Source organism: Stigmatopora nigra, chromosome 2 (genome assembly GCF_051989575.1).
Source record: "Stigmatopora nigra isolate UIUO_SnigA chromosome 2, RoL_Snig_1.1, whole genome shotgun sequence".
Classification (NCBI taxonomy): Eukaryota; Metazoa; Chordata; class Actinopteri; order Syngnathiformes; family Syngnathidae; genus Stigmatopora; species Stigmatopora nigra.
The window spans coordinates 3,986,625-4,002,500 of record NC_135509.1 but is presented as its reverse complement, the minus strand read 5'-3'; the positions used below and the strand labels follow the sequence as shown (position 1 = coordinate 4,002,500).

Here is a 15,876-nt window from a genome sequence, read left to right as displayed (position 1 = left end):
TGGTCTTATTCTCTATATTTTCTGTTTGCTACATATTTAGGACCACACGCTTGTAGGCTCATCTAAATCACAAGACATCCAATTGTGTGGGATGGCCATCCAAGCAGAGCACTGCGTTATTGATATCACACAAAACGACGGGGTAGTTCTCACACCTCACCGCAATGCTCGGTATGTATTAAAGAAGTTATTTTGATGGAGCATTATTTATATATTTTTTTGATGTTGTCGATTTCTTAAATGCTGAAATATATAATCATATTGTAGTAATGTTAAATAAGGGTTAAATGTAGAGGCTCGCTAATTTATGATTGCATCAAGGAGACATTGTGTGCAAACCTTTGGATTTTTTGAAGACATGCTATTCTCTCGTAAGTCATGATAGATTACTATAAGAATGTGTGTGTGTGTGTGTGTGTTAGTGTGTGTGTGTGTGTGTGTGTGTGTGTGTGTGTGTGTGTGTGTGTGTGTGTGTGTGTGTGTGTGTGTGTGTGTGTGTGTGTGTGTGTGTGTGTGTGTGTGTGTGTGTGTGTGTGTGTGTGTGTGTGTGTGTAAGAACATCAGCTGCATGCGCAACATGCATAAAGCTGCTCACTGATTTGCAGTTCAATGATAGAGTGCTCTTTCCACAAGTGAGAATCACATGCCGAATCAACTACACGTTCATGATCCCTAAGGAGAATAGTGCTAATATACACTTTTCCTAGAATGGCACTGCATATGGTTAATTAGAATACTCACTCATGTTTGAAATGAGTCATTATGTATTTTCCTATTCTTCTTGTTGCTGTACTTTAGCCTGCATGAATTAGACACCAGTTTAAAATATTGAATTTTCGATTATAAGTACCTGCTTTTTGCAAGTATGCTTAAAAAATATAATATATAAATATATATATATATATATATATATATATATATATATATATATATATATATATATATATATATATATATATATATATATATATATATATATATATATATATATATATATATATATATATATATATATATATATATATATATATATATATATATATATATATATATATATATATATATATATATATATATATATATATATATATATATATGAATAATAATAAATAAAACTAGTCTTTCACTAGGCGGCCTGTTTCCGCGAGTGGTTAGTGTGTCGGCCTCACAGCTCTGGGGTCCGGGGTTCAAATCCAGGTTACGTCCATCTGTGTAGAGTTTGGAAGTTCTGTCCGGGCTTAGGTGGGTTTCCTCTGGCTGCTCCGATTTCCTCCCCTATTCCCAAAAAAAAAAAAAAACATGCATGGTAGGGTGATTGGACACTCAAAATTGCCCCTTAGGTATGGATGTGAGTGTACATGGTTGTCTGTCTCCTTGTGCCTTGTGATTGGCTGGCCACCGATTCAGGGTGTCCACAGCTTCTCGCCCGGAGACAGGTGGGATAGGCTCCAACACCCCTCGCAACCCTGTGAGAATAAAGCAGTACAGAAAATGTGATGAGATGAGATGAGTCTTTCACTATGATGCATAGGAAATATCACACAGCAATATTTTGTTCCCTGTAGGACATGGGTGAATGGAACCGTGGTCACCGGTCCAGTTCATCTTCATCATGGGGATCGAATCTTGTGGGGAAATAACCACTTCTTCAGGTTTGACAATTTCTTATGTGTAAATATGTTTAAAGTCATTAATCGTTTTTATTTTGTCTGAAAACTTAAGCCTGATATTGTTTGTTTTTCCTATCTGCTAACATCTACTTTGCACTCCAACAGGATTAACCTCCCCAAGCATTTGGTCCACACAGGAGATGAGGACGAAGAAGGCAAAGCTAAAAAGAAATCCTGCATAAATACGAGTCAGTTAGAAGTGGACGTTGATACATCTAGTGATATTTCTAGTGACGTGGGCTTCGAGTTTGCTCAGGCTGAAGTCATGATGAAAGGAATGGCCAACAACGGTGGGTGATTCTTTTAGTGTACAAATATGTATTACTAAACAGTGCATTTGTACATATCAAGTTTGTTTATTGAAAAGCATAACAACATCATTTGACTGTTACATTGGGCAAGACCACCACACCGCATATGCAGGGAACACTGTTAGACCCAAACAATATTGGAGAACAAATGGGGGTAGTTGTTTCTTCTTAGCATCAACTAATTGTAAAAAAAAAAGAGGAAAAAAAAGCAAAACTGTTTTTTTTGTGTGAGTAATATGCATGAGCTGGAGTGCAGCATCTGACTTTTTAGCTTCGAGCACCCAAAGTGGCATTAAAAGTGTGTATTCGTTCACCAACAAACTCAGTAACTGTGACTCTCCCTCCGTAGACCCATTGCAGTCAGTGTTACAGACTCTGGAGAGGCAGCACGAGGAGGAGAAACGTTGTGCCCTGGAGCGCCAGAGACAAATGTACGAGCAGGAGCTCCAGCAACTTCGTCAGCGACTTTACCCCGATAGATCTTCAAATCTCCTTGACTTGTCAGGGTTACCATCCAGTGCTGCTGCCACTGGAACATCACCAGGCTCACACAAACGTTTGCGACGATGGAGTGAGGACAGGTGAGCACTCAATGTGGACTTTTAACAATTTTTATTAATGGATGATTCTCTTGATTGTATGTTTCTACCATCAAGAGAGGCCATGATTACTCGAAGCCTTCGACGTCTGAAAGAGCAGATCGTACGTGCCAATCTCTTGGCTCAGGAGGCTTGCTTCATTGCAGAGGAACTCAACAAAAGAACAGAGTACCTGGTCACTTTGCAAATCCCAGCTGCCAATCTGGATGCAAATAGGAAGGTAAAAAGAGCATTAGTAATATTTGTTTGAAGAAATTCTGCATTTTACTTCACAAAGAAGACATGCAGGTCGGTGAAAATTCTTCAGAAGAATAAAATGACATTTATCTCTTTTTTTAATATAAAATAGCGTGACGTGGTTTTGAGCGAGCCAGCCATTCAGGTTCGCCGTAAAGGAAGAGGTAAGCAGATCTGGGCAATGGAAAAGATGGAGAACAGGCTGGTGGACATGAGAGATCTCTACCAAGAATGGAAAGACTTTGATGAAGACAACCCTGTGAGTCAAAAGAGTTCATCCTATGGGTTGTTTGTTATACAAATGGAAAGCTACAAGATTTATCTAGAGGTTTTATCATCTCTCAAATGGTGTGGGCATGTCCTCTAAATGTACTTTGTTGTTTGTTTTCTATGGTTTTGGTTCAAACACAGGTGATGCGGTCTTATTTCAAACGAGCAGACCCGTTTTTTGATGAGCAGGAGAACCACAGTCTGATTGGTGTGGCCAATGTTTTTCTGGCTTGTCTGTTTTATGATGTAAAGCTTCAATATGCAGTTCCCATCATCAACCAGAAGGGAGAGGTAAGACTGTCAATTTTATATTTTTTTTTAAGTCAAGAAGGGCTGTCACTATAAATCAACTAATGATCATATTACCATTCATCAAATTATTCGATTATTGCCGTTGAAATCATTTAGCCAAATTGTTGACCTGAAAATTGGTTAGGGTTAAGGTTTATTATTTAAGTACATTTGGCGACCAAAAGACCGGTGACCAAAAGACCGGTGGCCAAAAGACCGGTGGCCAAAAGACCGGTGACCAAAAGACCGGTGACCAAAAGACCGGTGACCAAAAGACCGGTGACCAAAAGAGCGGTGACCAAAAGACCGGTGACCAAAAGACCGGTGACGAGAACATGCAAACTTCACACAGTGAGGATGAGCCTGGGATCAAACCCTCAACCCCAGTAGTGTGAGGCCAATGCGCTAAGAAAAGGAAAAAAAAAGGAAAAAATACTTAAAGCTTGCATTTAAATTTACTTTTAAATACAAATGACAAAAAAGGCAAAGTGCAGTAAAAATTCTAATCTCTGTCATGCTCAACTAAAGCAGACGATTATCATTGCAATTAAGCAGAATGATAAATCTGTTTTATTTCTAAAAACAATGACAGTATGAAATGGTTACATTATATTTTCAGTTCATTTGCAGCAAAAAAACCTAAAGCAAAGAGGAAAAGAACAATATACCAATACATCAAACTCAACCAGTGACAGTTTGATCCGATTCTTCAACTAATTGACAAAACCATATGTGATTAACCTATACTATCAAAAGAATAATTTATGGCAACACTATGATGAAAGCAGATGCAGAAATATTCCTTAAAACAACGACTATTTTCTTTTTCTGTAAGGTGGCAGGACGCCTTCATGTTGAGGTGTGGCGAGGAACAGAGAGCTCAGAGGAAGAAGGCCCACAACAAAGTGAACCAGATGGCGATACACAGGAGCGTAAACTCAACTGTGTGGTGAGACGTCATATGTAATAAATCTTGAATCATTTTGTATTAATAAATAACCAAATAAAAATTAGCTAACATGCAAATATCTTTTCATTTCAGGTGAAAATCCTCCAAGCGACCGGTCTACCTCGTTATCTGTCTAACTTCGTTTTCTGCCAGTATCATTTTTGTGGGCAAACAGAGCCCATGTTCATTCCTCCAGAGATGTCGCGATTCCCCTCACCATCTGCTTCCAAAGACCCTCAGTGTACAGTTGTTTTTGACAGCACTAAGGTATTACTTTATTATTTACAACAAGTAATGTGAACTGTCAATCATATTTTGCGTTCAGTCTTAAATGATTGATTCAAACTTTCAGTGTTTTCTTTTTAGGAGTTGTCTGTACCAGTCTCAGAGGATTTTCTGGACTATTTGTCTGAGGGTGCGGTGGCTATTGAAGTGTACGGTCACAAACAAGAAAACCATCGGAGAAACTTGGCACTGTGGGACCTTGGTGTAATTCAGGCCAAAACACGCTCGCTCAGAGAGAGGTTTACTTTCACACTATGTATTAAATAAGAAATCTTTAGTAGAAATACAGAATACCGATAAAGAATTGGAGGAAATTTATATTTCCCACACAGAAAAAAATATAAACACATTAGATTATTTATTCATCCTGTATTTGTGGAATTTAATTGTCACAGTAGCAGGATGGTGATAATACAGACATTTTAGACATACATAAATAGGTAATAAATAAGTTAATAAATAAATACATACATGAATTTTTGCTTTTCCCCATTTTGGCAGGTGGAGCGAGGTGACTCGGCGAATTGAGGTGTGGGTGCAGCTAATGGAACTAAACGATGCAGGGCAGTTTACACCCGTAGAAGTTCTTCCTGCTAAGGATGTACGCACTGGAGGAATATTTCAGCTCAGACAGGTATGGGTTAAGTTTGAAATACCATATTTTCTGCACGACAAGGTGCAAGGTATAAAACTTACCTTCGACCATTGGTCTATTTTAAAACAGTTTTCATATATTTGGTGCACCACATTGAGGCCCAGTAGACATAGTAGAAGTAGCGGTTGGGGGGTTGCATCAGGCAGCCACCAGATAGAGCTGAGTTAAAGAAAATGTCATACCATGATTAAACAATATCGATACAAATTTACTTAAATTGCACCGAAATGTAAGGCACACTCGAATGAAAAAAAGAATAAATACAAAAATATCTTGGCTGTGCCTTATAGTGCGGCAAATACGGTCATTTGGCTGCACAGGATGAAAAAAATATTCTTTCACCTTTTGTCCACAGGGTCAGTCTCGTAGAATCCAAGTGGAGTTGCGTTCTGTGCCAGACTCTGGCACAATGCCACTCATCTCCGTTTCCATACTCTCTGTGTCCATTGGAGATGCCAAGGTCCAAAATACACCAAAAGGCAATGACTCACCACTGGTAAAGAGATATAATTATAATAATATTGGCCTAATAGCACTGAACTTTAGTGATATATGTATATCTATATGTATACATAGACGTAGGTGTGTGTGTGTGTATACCAAAATAATGATCTAAAAACATTCTTTTTTTTTAGGATAGAGATGAAGAAATGGACAGCTACCAAGTAAGTGCTAATGGATTTATTGCACAGTTGGACAGTTTTAAAGGAAAGTGCTAAATGCTGTTTTTAGTGAAAATTAAAACGTTATTGTGGGTATGTTTCTCTGAAGGAAGTGGATTTGGAGAGAATGAGGGAACAGTGGTTGGCCACGCTCACTCAGAGACAGGAGTATCTGGACCAGCAGTTACAGAAAATAGTGTCCAAAGCAGGTACAGATGTAGTAATATTCCTCACAAAAAGGTTTCCCCCATTATAATATACAAATTTGTAATAATTTCTTATTATTGAAAGAAACAAGAAGAAATCATTTAAATATATATGTATATATTTTAGCATTTCATTTATTGTAATTATGGCAGACATTTCCAATTACTCTACAGTAGTTAGATGCACCCTGGGACCCTACTCAAATTAATGATAAGTGTCATTGCCTTTGTCCTTAATTGCCAGAGATTTCATGAGTTTCACCTGTAAATGTAAACATAGATAAGTCAGAGGATGATTTGGAGAGGGAGTCCCAGCTTTTGGAGCGCCGTCTGACACTCACTGAAGAACGCAACGCTGTTTTGGTGCCCACAGCTGGAAGTGGCATTCCTGGTGCACCGGTAGAAAGGTATGTGCATATAAGAACAAACCCTTTCTAGTCGGTTTGTTATCAGTAAGTTGTTCATTGCAATTTGCCAAACAAGCTGTTTTGTTACAGAGTACCTGTACCGGGAATGGAAACACACATTCCTGTCCTATTTCTGGATCTCAGTGGTATTTTTTCTTCCGTCTTTCAGCAACACTCCTTTTCATGTAATCAGCGTTAAAATCACGACTTTATTTTTGCATCACAGCCGACGATTTTCAGTCAAACCTGTCAGCACCTCTAGCCGGGGGTGTAGATGCCTATCTTGGTGGCGAGTATGAAGATGACTTCTTTGACCTTCACCTTGTCAAACAGCATAATTCCGAAGTAAGATGACTTGCTAAAATGAAGTAAATTTCACTATTTTTGTTGAAGAGTACAAATTTGGTGTTTGGTTAAAACTATTTGCTGGAAACTAGTATTTTTAATGCCTTTTGGTGGTATAGGTGAAGGTCGAGGCTTCCTGGGACTCAACAGTACACGAATGCCCCGAACTCAGCCGTGTGGCAACTGGTGATCAGAGGGTCTATTTGACTATCCGTGTGGTGGTTGAGTTGAGCCACCCTGCACACATGCAGTTGGTCCTGAGGAAACGCATCTGTGTTAATGTCGCTGGTAAAAAGGTGAGTTTTATTTCACTTACCTAATTACATAATCGTCAGGGAGTTTCGAAAACTATCCAGCTTGTATAATTTCTCTGAAAACGACTGGTAGTAAGTGATTTATTAGGCTGCATGCAGATGAAAACATAATGTTTTCTTTTCTATTTTTTGTAAGATATGTATTTGCTTTACTTTACATTCATGCATTTATCAATGCATGTAGTCCGAATCCGCGGTGGCTGAACCACGAAGTAGTGAGGGAACACTTTAGATAGAAAGTATCATATTATTTGTGTTAGCATTTTTAATTTTTTCATTGCAATGCAAAGCATTTGCTTTACTTTGCAATGAACCATTTACATTTGCTATTTATTTGTGTGAGCATTTGTAAAGTGCTAAAAATAAAATCATTTAAAAAATTGTGGATATGTTCGTGATGTAGGGGTTTGCCCAGAGCCTTCTTAAGAAGATGTCCCAGCGCAGTACCATTCCAGGATGTGGCGTTACTTTTGAAATTGTCTCAAATATACCTGGAGTAAGTGTCTATTTCATTCTTTATTCAATTTTTTTACTTATATTATTCTTTCAGCCAAATTGAAACTATTTTTTCACCATTTTATTAAACACTTTTTTTACCCTGATAATCCAGGTGGAATCATTTTTGCAAATAGAGGAATTTAAAGAGCAATTGCTCATTTCTAAAATGTCATGTCAATAATTTATAGCTACATAGAACAAAAAAAAAATGGTCACACCAAAGTATATTATTATAAAATATTACACAAGGGAATAAGCATTTATCAGAGGTAATCGGTGTTTTGTTGGTGAACTGAATCTAAAGGTCAGTCTAGATTAGTCAGTACTACTATTTAGTGAGTTTTACGAGTAGTACGAGGGGTTGCTGACTGAGATATTTTAACACTGAAAACCACTATTATTCCTCTGTACATACTTTTTTGTTTATTTTATATGGGAATAACATGCGTTTCACAACCGTACGCTTTTAACACACGCAGTATTTTTAAATATATGAATTCTGTAGAAAGTTATACAATCATCATATTAATTACAATAAAATGCTTACAAACATTAATGTAACATGATTTTCAGATAATAGCCTCATCAAAACAACATACCTTGTTTTGCCAAAGGTAAAGGTCTAACTCCTGAGCGGCTAGATTAATAAAAAAGGTGTGAATTATAATCTGGAAAAAACAGTATTTTTCCTTATTATTGACTTGTACCTTGATTTACTCAGGATTTTCACGGGCCAGAGGACCGAGAAATGCTGGCTAGATTGGCCGCTAGCACAGAAGATGACCAGTCAGGCGACAGTGAGGCAGCTATTGAGAAATATCTGCGCAGTGTCCTTGCTGTGGAGAACATCCTCACTCTTGACCGGCTACGGCAGGTTGTTGCATACAGCTTACACTCATGAACAAACCTATGAAGTAGATCATATTAGAGCCTTAGACAACACCTAGTATTAAAGACCAAGTATTTAAGTATACACAAATTGTGCAATTGTTATACCTCTGATTATAGGGAAAAGCACTGCTGGGAATTTAACTTTACTGTTGGTTAAATTACAGTGTTTCCTCGCTACTTCGCGGTTCTACTACCGCGGATTCAGAGCTTCGCGTTTTTTTTGGGGGGGGAAATTATACAAATATTACATTGAGACAACATATTTTACAGTTTTTTTTTTGTTATAACATGAATTTCACTCTCTCTACCCGTATTCTATATGGTGTACTGTATACAGGGGGGGTAAAAAACAAAAAAAAACAAAAAAAATAAATAAATTAAAATTAAGCATTTTTGAAGGGGAAATTCACTTATCGCGGTTGGTCCCCTTCCCCATTAACCGAGGGAACACTGTATGTTTTAATATTTGGGTTAGGTAACTTTATTTGCTATATTCACCTGAATTCACAGTGGTAAGCATTATTGAAAAAATGATTTAAATATTTAAATTGTGTGTAGGAGGTAACTGTGAGAGAGCAACTAGCAATCAAAGGGAAAGCTCCCAGACGCTGCATCAGTTCACCAAACGTAAACCGGGTAAGTGAAGTTGGTTTGAAGTGAAGTTTTCTCTGCTAACATTTGGTGATCAAAAGTGGTTCTTACTGCCTCTGCAATTTTCTACTCAGCTCTCAGCCAGCAATTTTGACATGTACTCTCCAGCTCATAAACTTGGTGATTTCAAGGTGAGAAGCACTTTAATCGTTCATTTGTTGTTGTCCCTAACACAAGTTTGATTTTATCTCACCTCGAGGCGCATTGATGGGAGATTTGACTCTAAGCAGCCAAACAAAAAGGTTTATTTCTTACTTCTGTAACATTTGACCCATTCTCTTACCATTATATTACCGACACAGCAAATTTAAGTTAAACATCTAATCCTACTACTCCAAAATTCAATCAGTACTTGTTTTATATATAATATATGAAACTTTTTTAGGTTTCAGTTACTGAAAGGTAGAACATCAAACTACGAACTTGCAAAATAAATATAATCTCATGAATCCATTCTTAAGGTATGCATTGACGACAATTTTGTAAATCATTGAGCCAATTATTTTCACAATTACCGTGGTACCTCTACTTCCGGAATTAATCGGTTGCAGAATTTCTTTCGTGACTTGGATTATTCGTAAATAGAGCAGGATATTAAATGTAAATTCTCTCTTGAAGGCTTAGAACTGTCATTGTGGACTAGTCAATAAATCTTTACAAACGGTTATCTTCATGTTGCTTAAAGCCTCAAATGACACATCTGTACCTTTCTGTATTTGTGTTGTGTATCCGAGCAGGGCTGGGAGAGTCACCATGATCTCTCTATTGCTCCTGCTCCTCCTCAGTCCAGGCGAACAGCACCAAGCGCTATTTCATACAGCCTGAGCCCTGAATCGGGTAATTATTAATTTCCTCCTATTGTTTTTGTCCTTCTTGTCTTTTTTTGTGTTTCTGTCGCACTCTGAAAACATTTTTAGACATCCAAATCTCCCTGTATTTCCAGAAATCTCCTATTTTTTGACAATGCGGACAATCTCTTAGGGCTTTGATTTACTTTTTCCGATCATCACAGAAGTTATCAGTCTCAGTCAGGAAAGTTTGCAATATGGCAAAGGGTGAATCCTTCAGTAAGAAACAAAAATACAAATTTCACTAAAGTATATATCCCTGCCTGAATACATGTATCATTCAGGTAAAAAATATTATAATTCATATATTCACATTGAAAAGTTAATGAAATTAAGAGGTCATGAGAGTATGTGTATGTATGGGGCAGGGTGGGGCCTTGGTTGGTGGGATTGGGGGGTGTTTAGGGATAAATCTTTCCCTGAATTCTCCCTGAAAGTTTTTTTAACTACAATGTCTGCATATTTAGGCTCTTGTTTTCTTCTTCCAGTGAAGGCAATGCCACAACTCCTGATGTCACTGCTTTCTGGAGGCAAAGAAGATGGTGGAGACCAGGAGACTGTCGTTTATCAGGTAGTCATTTTATATGAGGATTCACTTCACTATTTAATCAGGCGTTTTATCTTCATAAACACATTTTTATTTTTGGAGATATATACCTTATGTTCACAGCTATGGGGTGCACTTAACCTCCTAGCGTCCACATGTGTGGACATCACATTTTTGGTGGTCACAAGACTACAATGTTAAATTTTGGACTACAAGGGACTGGCATCCATTTATGATGTGGACATAATTTTTCTCCAAAACTACATCATGTAAAAAGATCAACCTATTGAGTCATCCACAACTCCAGTTTGGGAATTATAACTCCGGTGTAGTCTAGTAGCATCACTTTCCTTATATAGTGCAAATGATAGATGGGTTTTGTGATGTGTTTCACAATGTGCTGTTTGTGATGAAAGTGGATATTATTACAAACAACCCCCACAGGGTCACACGGTGTTAAAGGAATGGTAATTAGAAGCAGGTGAGCCATGTCGTGTTTCTGCTATGGAGACGTGACAGCGCAAGCTTTTCGCTGCAGTTAAAAAAAAACAGCACTCTAGTCTCTGATTAGCATCTTAAAGCAGTCTGTGGCTTCCCTCTGTGGCTTACCAAGGGAAGCTCATCAAGATAATCATTGTGCCATATTGTTCTAATAGTGCAGTGAAACTCATTTGCAGATTGCTACGACATGGTTGAAATAGAGCCTCAAATGACCTGGGGACTTGAGGGTGGAATATTTGGTGATTGTGTTGGTTATCACAAAAACAAAAAGGAGGAAAGTTGCATAAGTTGAAGATGAATATAGTTCATTTGATCAATTATACGGTGTCATGTAGTATTAGCCTGTATAATTAAATGAATAGTATTATTCTCTTTAAACTGCTCAAGGGTTAACAAATATTTGTCTCATATCCCATCTTCTCCACTAATCACGACAGAAAATAAATGTTACTTTTTGTAAAACACGAATATGCATACCTCATTACGTGGATGAAAAGTGCAGGGCCAGTGGCGGTCTGCGAATTTGCTAGTGACGCCTTCAGCTGTCGGAATCAATCCAACCCTCAAAAACTCTTTTATGGGTATAAAACCAACAGCTGAGACACATAATAAATCATCAATAATAACCTCAAATAATTGAAATATTACTTAGGAATATAGCCATATTTTACTCACCAAAATCCTGTCACCCCACTGAGAGTTAAATTTAGCTTTTTGTAAAATGTTGTCAATTGAGGAAAATATGCAGGTCGAAAGTGTTTAAAACAGAAGCCCAATTTTACCATGAGACTCTTTATAAAAATGGATAAAAAAAGGCATTAAAACTGGTTCTCTGTTTCAGAATGTGCCTCGAATCATGGTACAGTCAGCCAGTGTTGAAGATGGAATGAACATAAACCAGCAAGTAAGTGATTGTTTTCTCCAGAATGAAACATCTCTGGGAATTTGACTTTAGTTTTATTTGACCATGTTTTGAATTGATGGATAAATCTGTCTTTATGACCAAAACATAAAAAAACAGATGGTTTCAGATACAAACATTAGCACCATCACCATGGAAAGCTTCCAGAATAAATGAGTTTATCTTTGCTGATATTTTCCAAATTTTGCATGAAATGCAAATGATTAGTTGATCAGTTAGGAAATTGAAATTTCAGTTTTTTTGTGTGATTTGATAAGGTCATGTCAGCTCTTTTACGCCCGATTCCTCTGAATGCAAGTATTTCACTTGTTTGAAATTGGAGCATGACAATGACAATTAGTGTAAATTTGCATAGACCAACTAAAACCATAAATATACATTTATTCAACCCACCTCAGATTTTCTCCTAGGCTTATAGCATCATTAACAACTGGTCACAACTTTTCTTTTAGATTCCACTTGACATTCAACTGGAGGGCTCCAGGTCAGTACCTCTCCCCCCACCAATTATCCCAGAAACCGAAGACTCCAACCAGAGCTCAATGAGCGAGGCTTCGAGTGGTTACATTTCAACAAGCATCTCCACAGCGACGCTTTCAGATGTTTACACTTTGAGCTGGGATGTTTCCTTATCATCGGGCCACAAAGCCAACCTTTCAACGGCAATGGATGAAAAAGAAAATCAGGATGGCCCGAGAATGCCCCCGGAGTCTGAAGGCGGTTCTACAGCAGAAGCTCAGGAGTTTATCAAGGCTATTGAAAAGAACAATGACCTCCCGCTGTCTGAACCAAATGACAATCAATACAATTCAAATCAGAGTGAAAAGGACCCAAATCCATCTCTCGTAGCTCACAAAGTTGAAAACACTTCTCTGTGTGATAATTCGAACATTCCTAGAATGCCTGTGTGTTTAGAGCAGGAATCAATGGGACCTGAACAATTACCAGACCAACAACAAACAGACTTAATATCAAATACCTCGACCATAAGTATTGAAACGAATATGGAGGAACACACTAAAGCAAGTCATGAAGAAACACAAGTGTCAGATTTAAATGAACACAGCAAACAAGACCAGATTGATCCTGCTACTGTTTCAAGCCAAATATATTCTGATTTGCCTCCAATCTCACTGAAAGATTCAGATCCCCAAGACCTTTTCCAGGAAAAACTGCCTTTAAAAAGTTTTTGTTCTACTGCAATCCCAGCGTCATCTACTGAAGAATTCACACAAGAATCAGCGCTTGACACCACTGTTGTACCCAATGCCTCAACAACCAAATCTCCTGGATCAGCAAGCAATCCTTTCAAGATTCAGAAAGTCCAGTCATCAGACCTCAAGTCCTTCCATCGTATACTTGGCGAGACAGAGGACAGTCCTGGCAGCGCTTCAAAATTGGACCCTAATTTCACTGAGCCCCTGGAGCTCATCTTGGACTGTGAAGACGGAGAGACAGCTACTGTTGTCCAGATTCCTGACTGGATGAAAGAAGGGGAATTTGTCACTGTAGGCAGCAATAAAAGAGGCATCGTGCGTTATGTTGGGCCCACAGACTTTGCAGAAGGCATGTGGGTGGGAGTCGAACTTGAGGTCCCAGCAGGTGAGTGGAAAATATCACCAACTTGACTATGACTTTCGGCCGTTGCTTTTAGACTGGAGCATTCTAACAGTATGGACAAATATATGAAAGACAATTGGTAAAAATTGAGAAAGGTGCACTTAGGGTTGCCAACGATACCTTGAAAAATTTAATCGTTCTGCATCCAGAAACAAATGTCTGCGTCCCATATTGAGTGGATTGGATAACTTTAGTCATCCCGTATTCGGGAAATTTCGTTGTTACAGTAGCAAGAGGGTGAGGATGCAGGAATAAGAAAGGCATTTTAGACATAAACAGATAGGTCATAAGTAAGTTAATAACTAAATAACTGTTGCTGAAATATATATATATATATATATATATATATATATATATATATATATATATATATATATATATATATATATATATATATATATATATATTTATTTTTTTTTTTTTTCCATTAGAAGTTTACTTCAGTTTTTATCTGCATTTTCTCCTACTGCATTAAAATGTTTAAATAGTATGATCAACCCACTTCATATAGAATATGTTGTGCTGAAAATTTGTACGAAGATACTGAAGGCTTGTTAAATTGTTATTTAAATTAAGCATGACAGATAATTACTTTGATTATTAAAAATGTAAATAACCTGCATTTGATCAGTTGCCCCTGACTCAAGTTGAATCTATCTTAGTGCTCTTTTAAAACTATATAGCCTTTCAAATTGTTGCCATTAATTTGTTAATTATTTCTTGGTCTTGTTCCAAGTGCTGATTGATCCATCCCTAATGTTAAAAACTGACTTGCCAACCACGCACACAACCTACACACATTAGCCTTGTTTTTTAAATAAAAAATGCTTCGATCTTAAATGTTTACCCCTGACATTATTCTTTACCAGGTAAAAATGATGGCTCCGTTGGGGGCAAGCACTACTTCCACTGCAATCCCGGTTACGGAGTCCTGGTGCGGCCAGATCGAGTGAGCCGTGGGGGTGGCAAACGCCGCCGACATCAGCAGAAACGTCGCAGTGCTAATTTGTCGGGGTCCTCCCAGAACTTAGCCGCTCTCACGGCTCTCGCCAAAGGTGATGCATCAGTATCTGCTATTAATGTAGAGGACCATAAAAGTTGTTGACAGGAATTTCTGACAATTGTCATTATGCAATTTGGGGTTAGAAACATCTACATGTCTTATTAGATGTTGTCAAGATGGTTGACCATGGGGTTGTAAATGTGTGTATGGATTCTATTTCTCACAAAGAATTTTAATTCAATGACTCAATTTTAACAATGTTAAAAACACTAGTACATTGTTTTTATTTCTTTTGATACTTGCCAATGAAAGATTGTACTTTTACATTTACTGTATTTTTAAAACCCAGGGTGGTTTCATAATGTTTTACTGCTAATTGTTTATTGATTATTTGTGCCTTGCCTTTTGTTGAAAAGTCATCATATAAGCCGTCTCTTAGTGTAGCGGTTCACTCACCTGACTATGGTGCGGGCAGGCTTGGGCTTGATTCCCGCTGGTGGCTCTATAATTGGGGCTGCGGATGGTCGTTTGTCTCCCTGTGTGCCCTACGACTGACTGGCGACCAGCATAGAGTGTAGTTTGCCTTTTGCCCGAAGACAGCTGGGTTAGGCTCCAGCAACCCCCGTAACCATTTCGAGGATGGACGGTATGGAAGATGAACCAATATGAATGTCACTATATGAACTTGGAAATAGCTTTTTACTTTACTTTGAGAAACCACAATACAAAAATAAAATGCAACTAATAAACTGTCTGAATATTGTCATTTTTTTCTGACATAATAAAATGATAGAACTTGGTGCTTTTTCAACTTCTGATGTAGATACAATACAATTTATTAAGCATGCACTGAGCTTTGTGTATCACTTGTTCATTCTTGACAAAAAAAAAAAACTGTTTTAAGCCTGAAATGTGGTGAGAGGTCATTAATAACAAATTAACGTGACCGATGGCTTTAATATAAAAAAAAGTGTCATTTGCTAATGGACATTTGTAATTAAAAATTTGCCAATGAACATTTGTAATTAAAAAAATGAGTAATAAAACTATTGAAAAAATGCACACAGATTGGTTTTATTCCAATACTGTTTAAAAAATGTATTCCCTCAATAGTAAACAGATTTTAGCCCCTCATGTATCAATAATTAGTGCATTTTAATAATTTAAATAAAATATTAAGATATGTATTTTGCA

The 15,876-nt window shown here is 37.5% G+C and overlaps 1 protein-coding gene across 1 annotated transcript in view; it reads left to right on the top strand.

Moving 5' to 3' along the window:
- Window positions 1–15,436, top strand: part of LOC144185788 (kinesin-like protein KIF13B) — a 25,610-nt gene extending 10,174 nt beyond the window's left edge. Inside the window, exons 15-41 of the mRNA XM_077710502.1 lie at window positions 41–171; window positions 1,566–1,652; window positions 1,776–1,960; window positions 2,331–2,562; window positions 2,638–2,800; window positions 2,930–3,076; window positions 3,229–3,378; window positions 4,214–4,327; window positions 4,421–4,594; window positions 4,694–4,851; window positions 5,114–5,246; window positions 5,623–5,763; window positions 5,903–5,932; window positions 6,039–6,138; window positions 6,416–6,542; window positions 6,633–6,688; window positions 6,769–6,887; window positions 7,007–7,183; window positions 7,605–7,697; window positions 8,421–8,573; window positions 9,149–9,226; window positions 9,316–9,372; window positions 9,979–10,078; window positions 10,578–10,660; window positions 11,979–12,041; window positions 12,512–13,661; window positions 14,549–15,436. Coding sequence (XP_077566628.1) covers window positions 41–171; window positions 1,566–1,652; window positions 1,776–1,960; window positions 2,331–2,562; window positions 2,638–2,800; window positions 2,930–3,076; window positions 3,229–3,378; window positions 4,214–4,327; window positions 4,421–4,594; window positions 4,694–4,851; window positions 5,114–5,246; window positions 5,623–5,763; window positions 5,903–5,932; window positions 6,039–6,138; window positions 6,416–6,542; window positions 6,633–6,688; window positions 6,769–6,887; window positions 7,007–7,183; window positions 7,605–7,697; window positions 8,421–8,573; window positions 9,149–9,226; window positions 9,316–9,372; window positions 9,979–10,078; window positions 10,578–10,660; window positions 11,979–12,041; window positions 12,512–13,661; window positions 14,549–14,784 — 4,437 coding nt within the window. The 3' untranslated portion in view covers window positions 14,785–15,436. The remainder of the gene's footprint in view (window positions 1–40; window positions 172–1,565; window positions 1,653–1,775; window positions 1,961–2,330; window positions 2,563–2,637; window positions 2,801–2,929; window positions 3,077–3,228; window positions 3,379–4,213; window positions 4,328–4,420; window positions 4,595–4,693; window positions 4,852–5,113; window positions 5,247–5,622; window positions 5,764–5,902; window positions 5,933–6,038; window positions 6,139–6,415; window positions 6,543–6,632; window positions 6,689–6,768; window positions 6,888–7,006; window positions 7,184–7,604; window positions 7,698–8,420; window positions 8,574–9,148; window positions 9,227–9,315; window positions 9,373–9,978; window positions 10,079–10,577; window positions 10,661–11,978; window positions 12,042–12,511; window positions 13,662–14,548) is intronic.
- The last annotated feature ends 440 nt before the right edge of the window (window positions 15,437–15,876 follow it).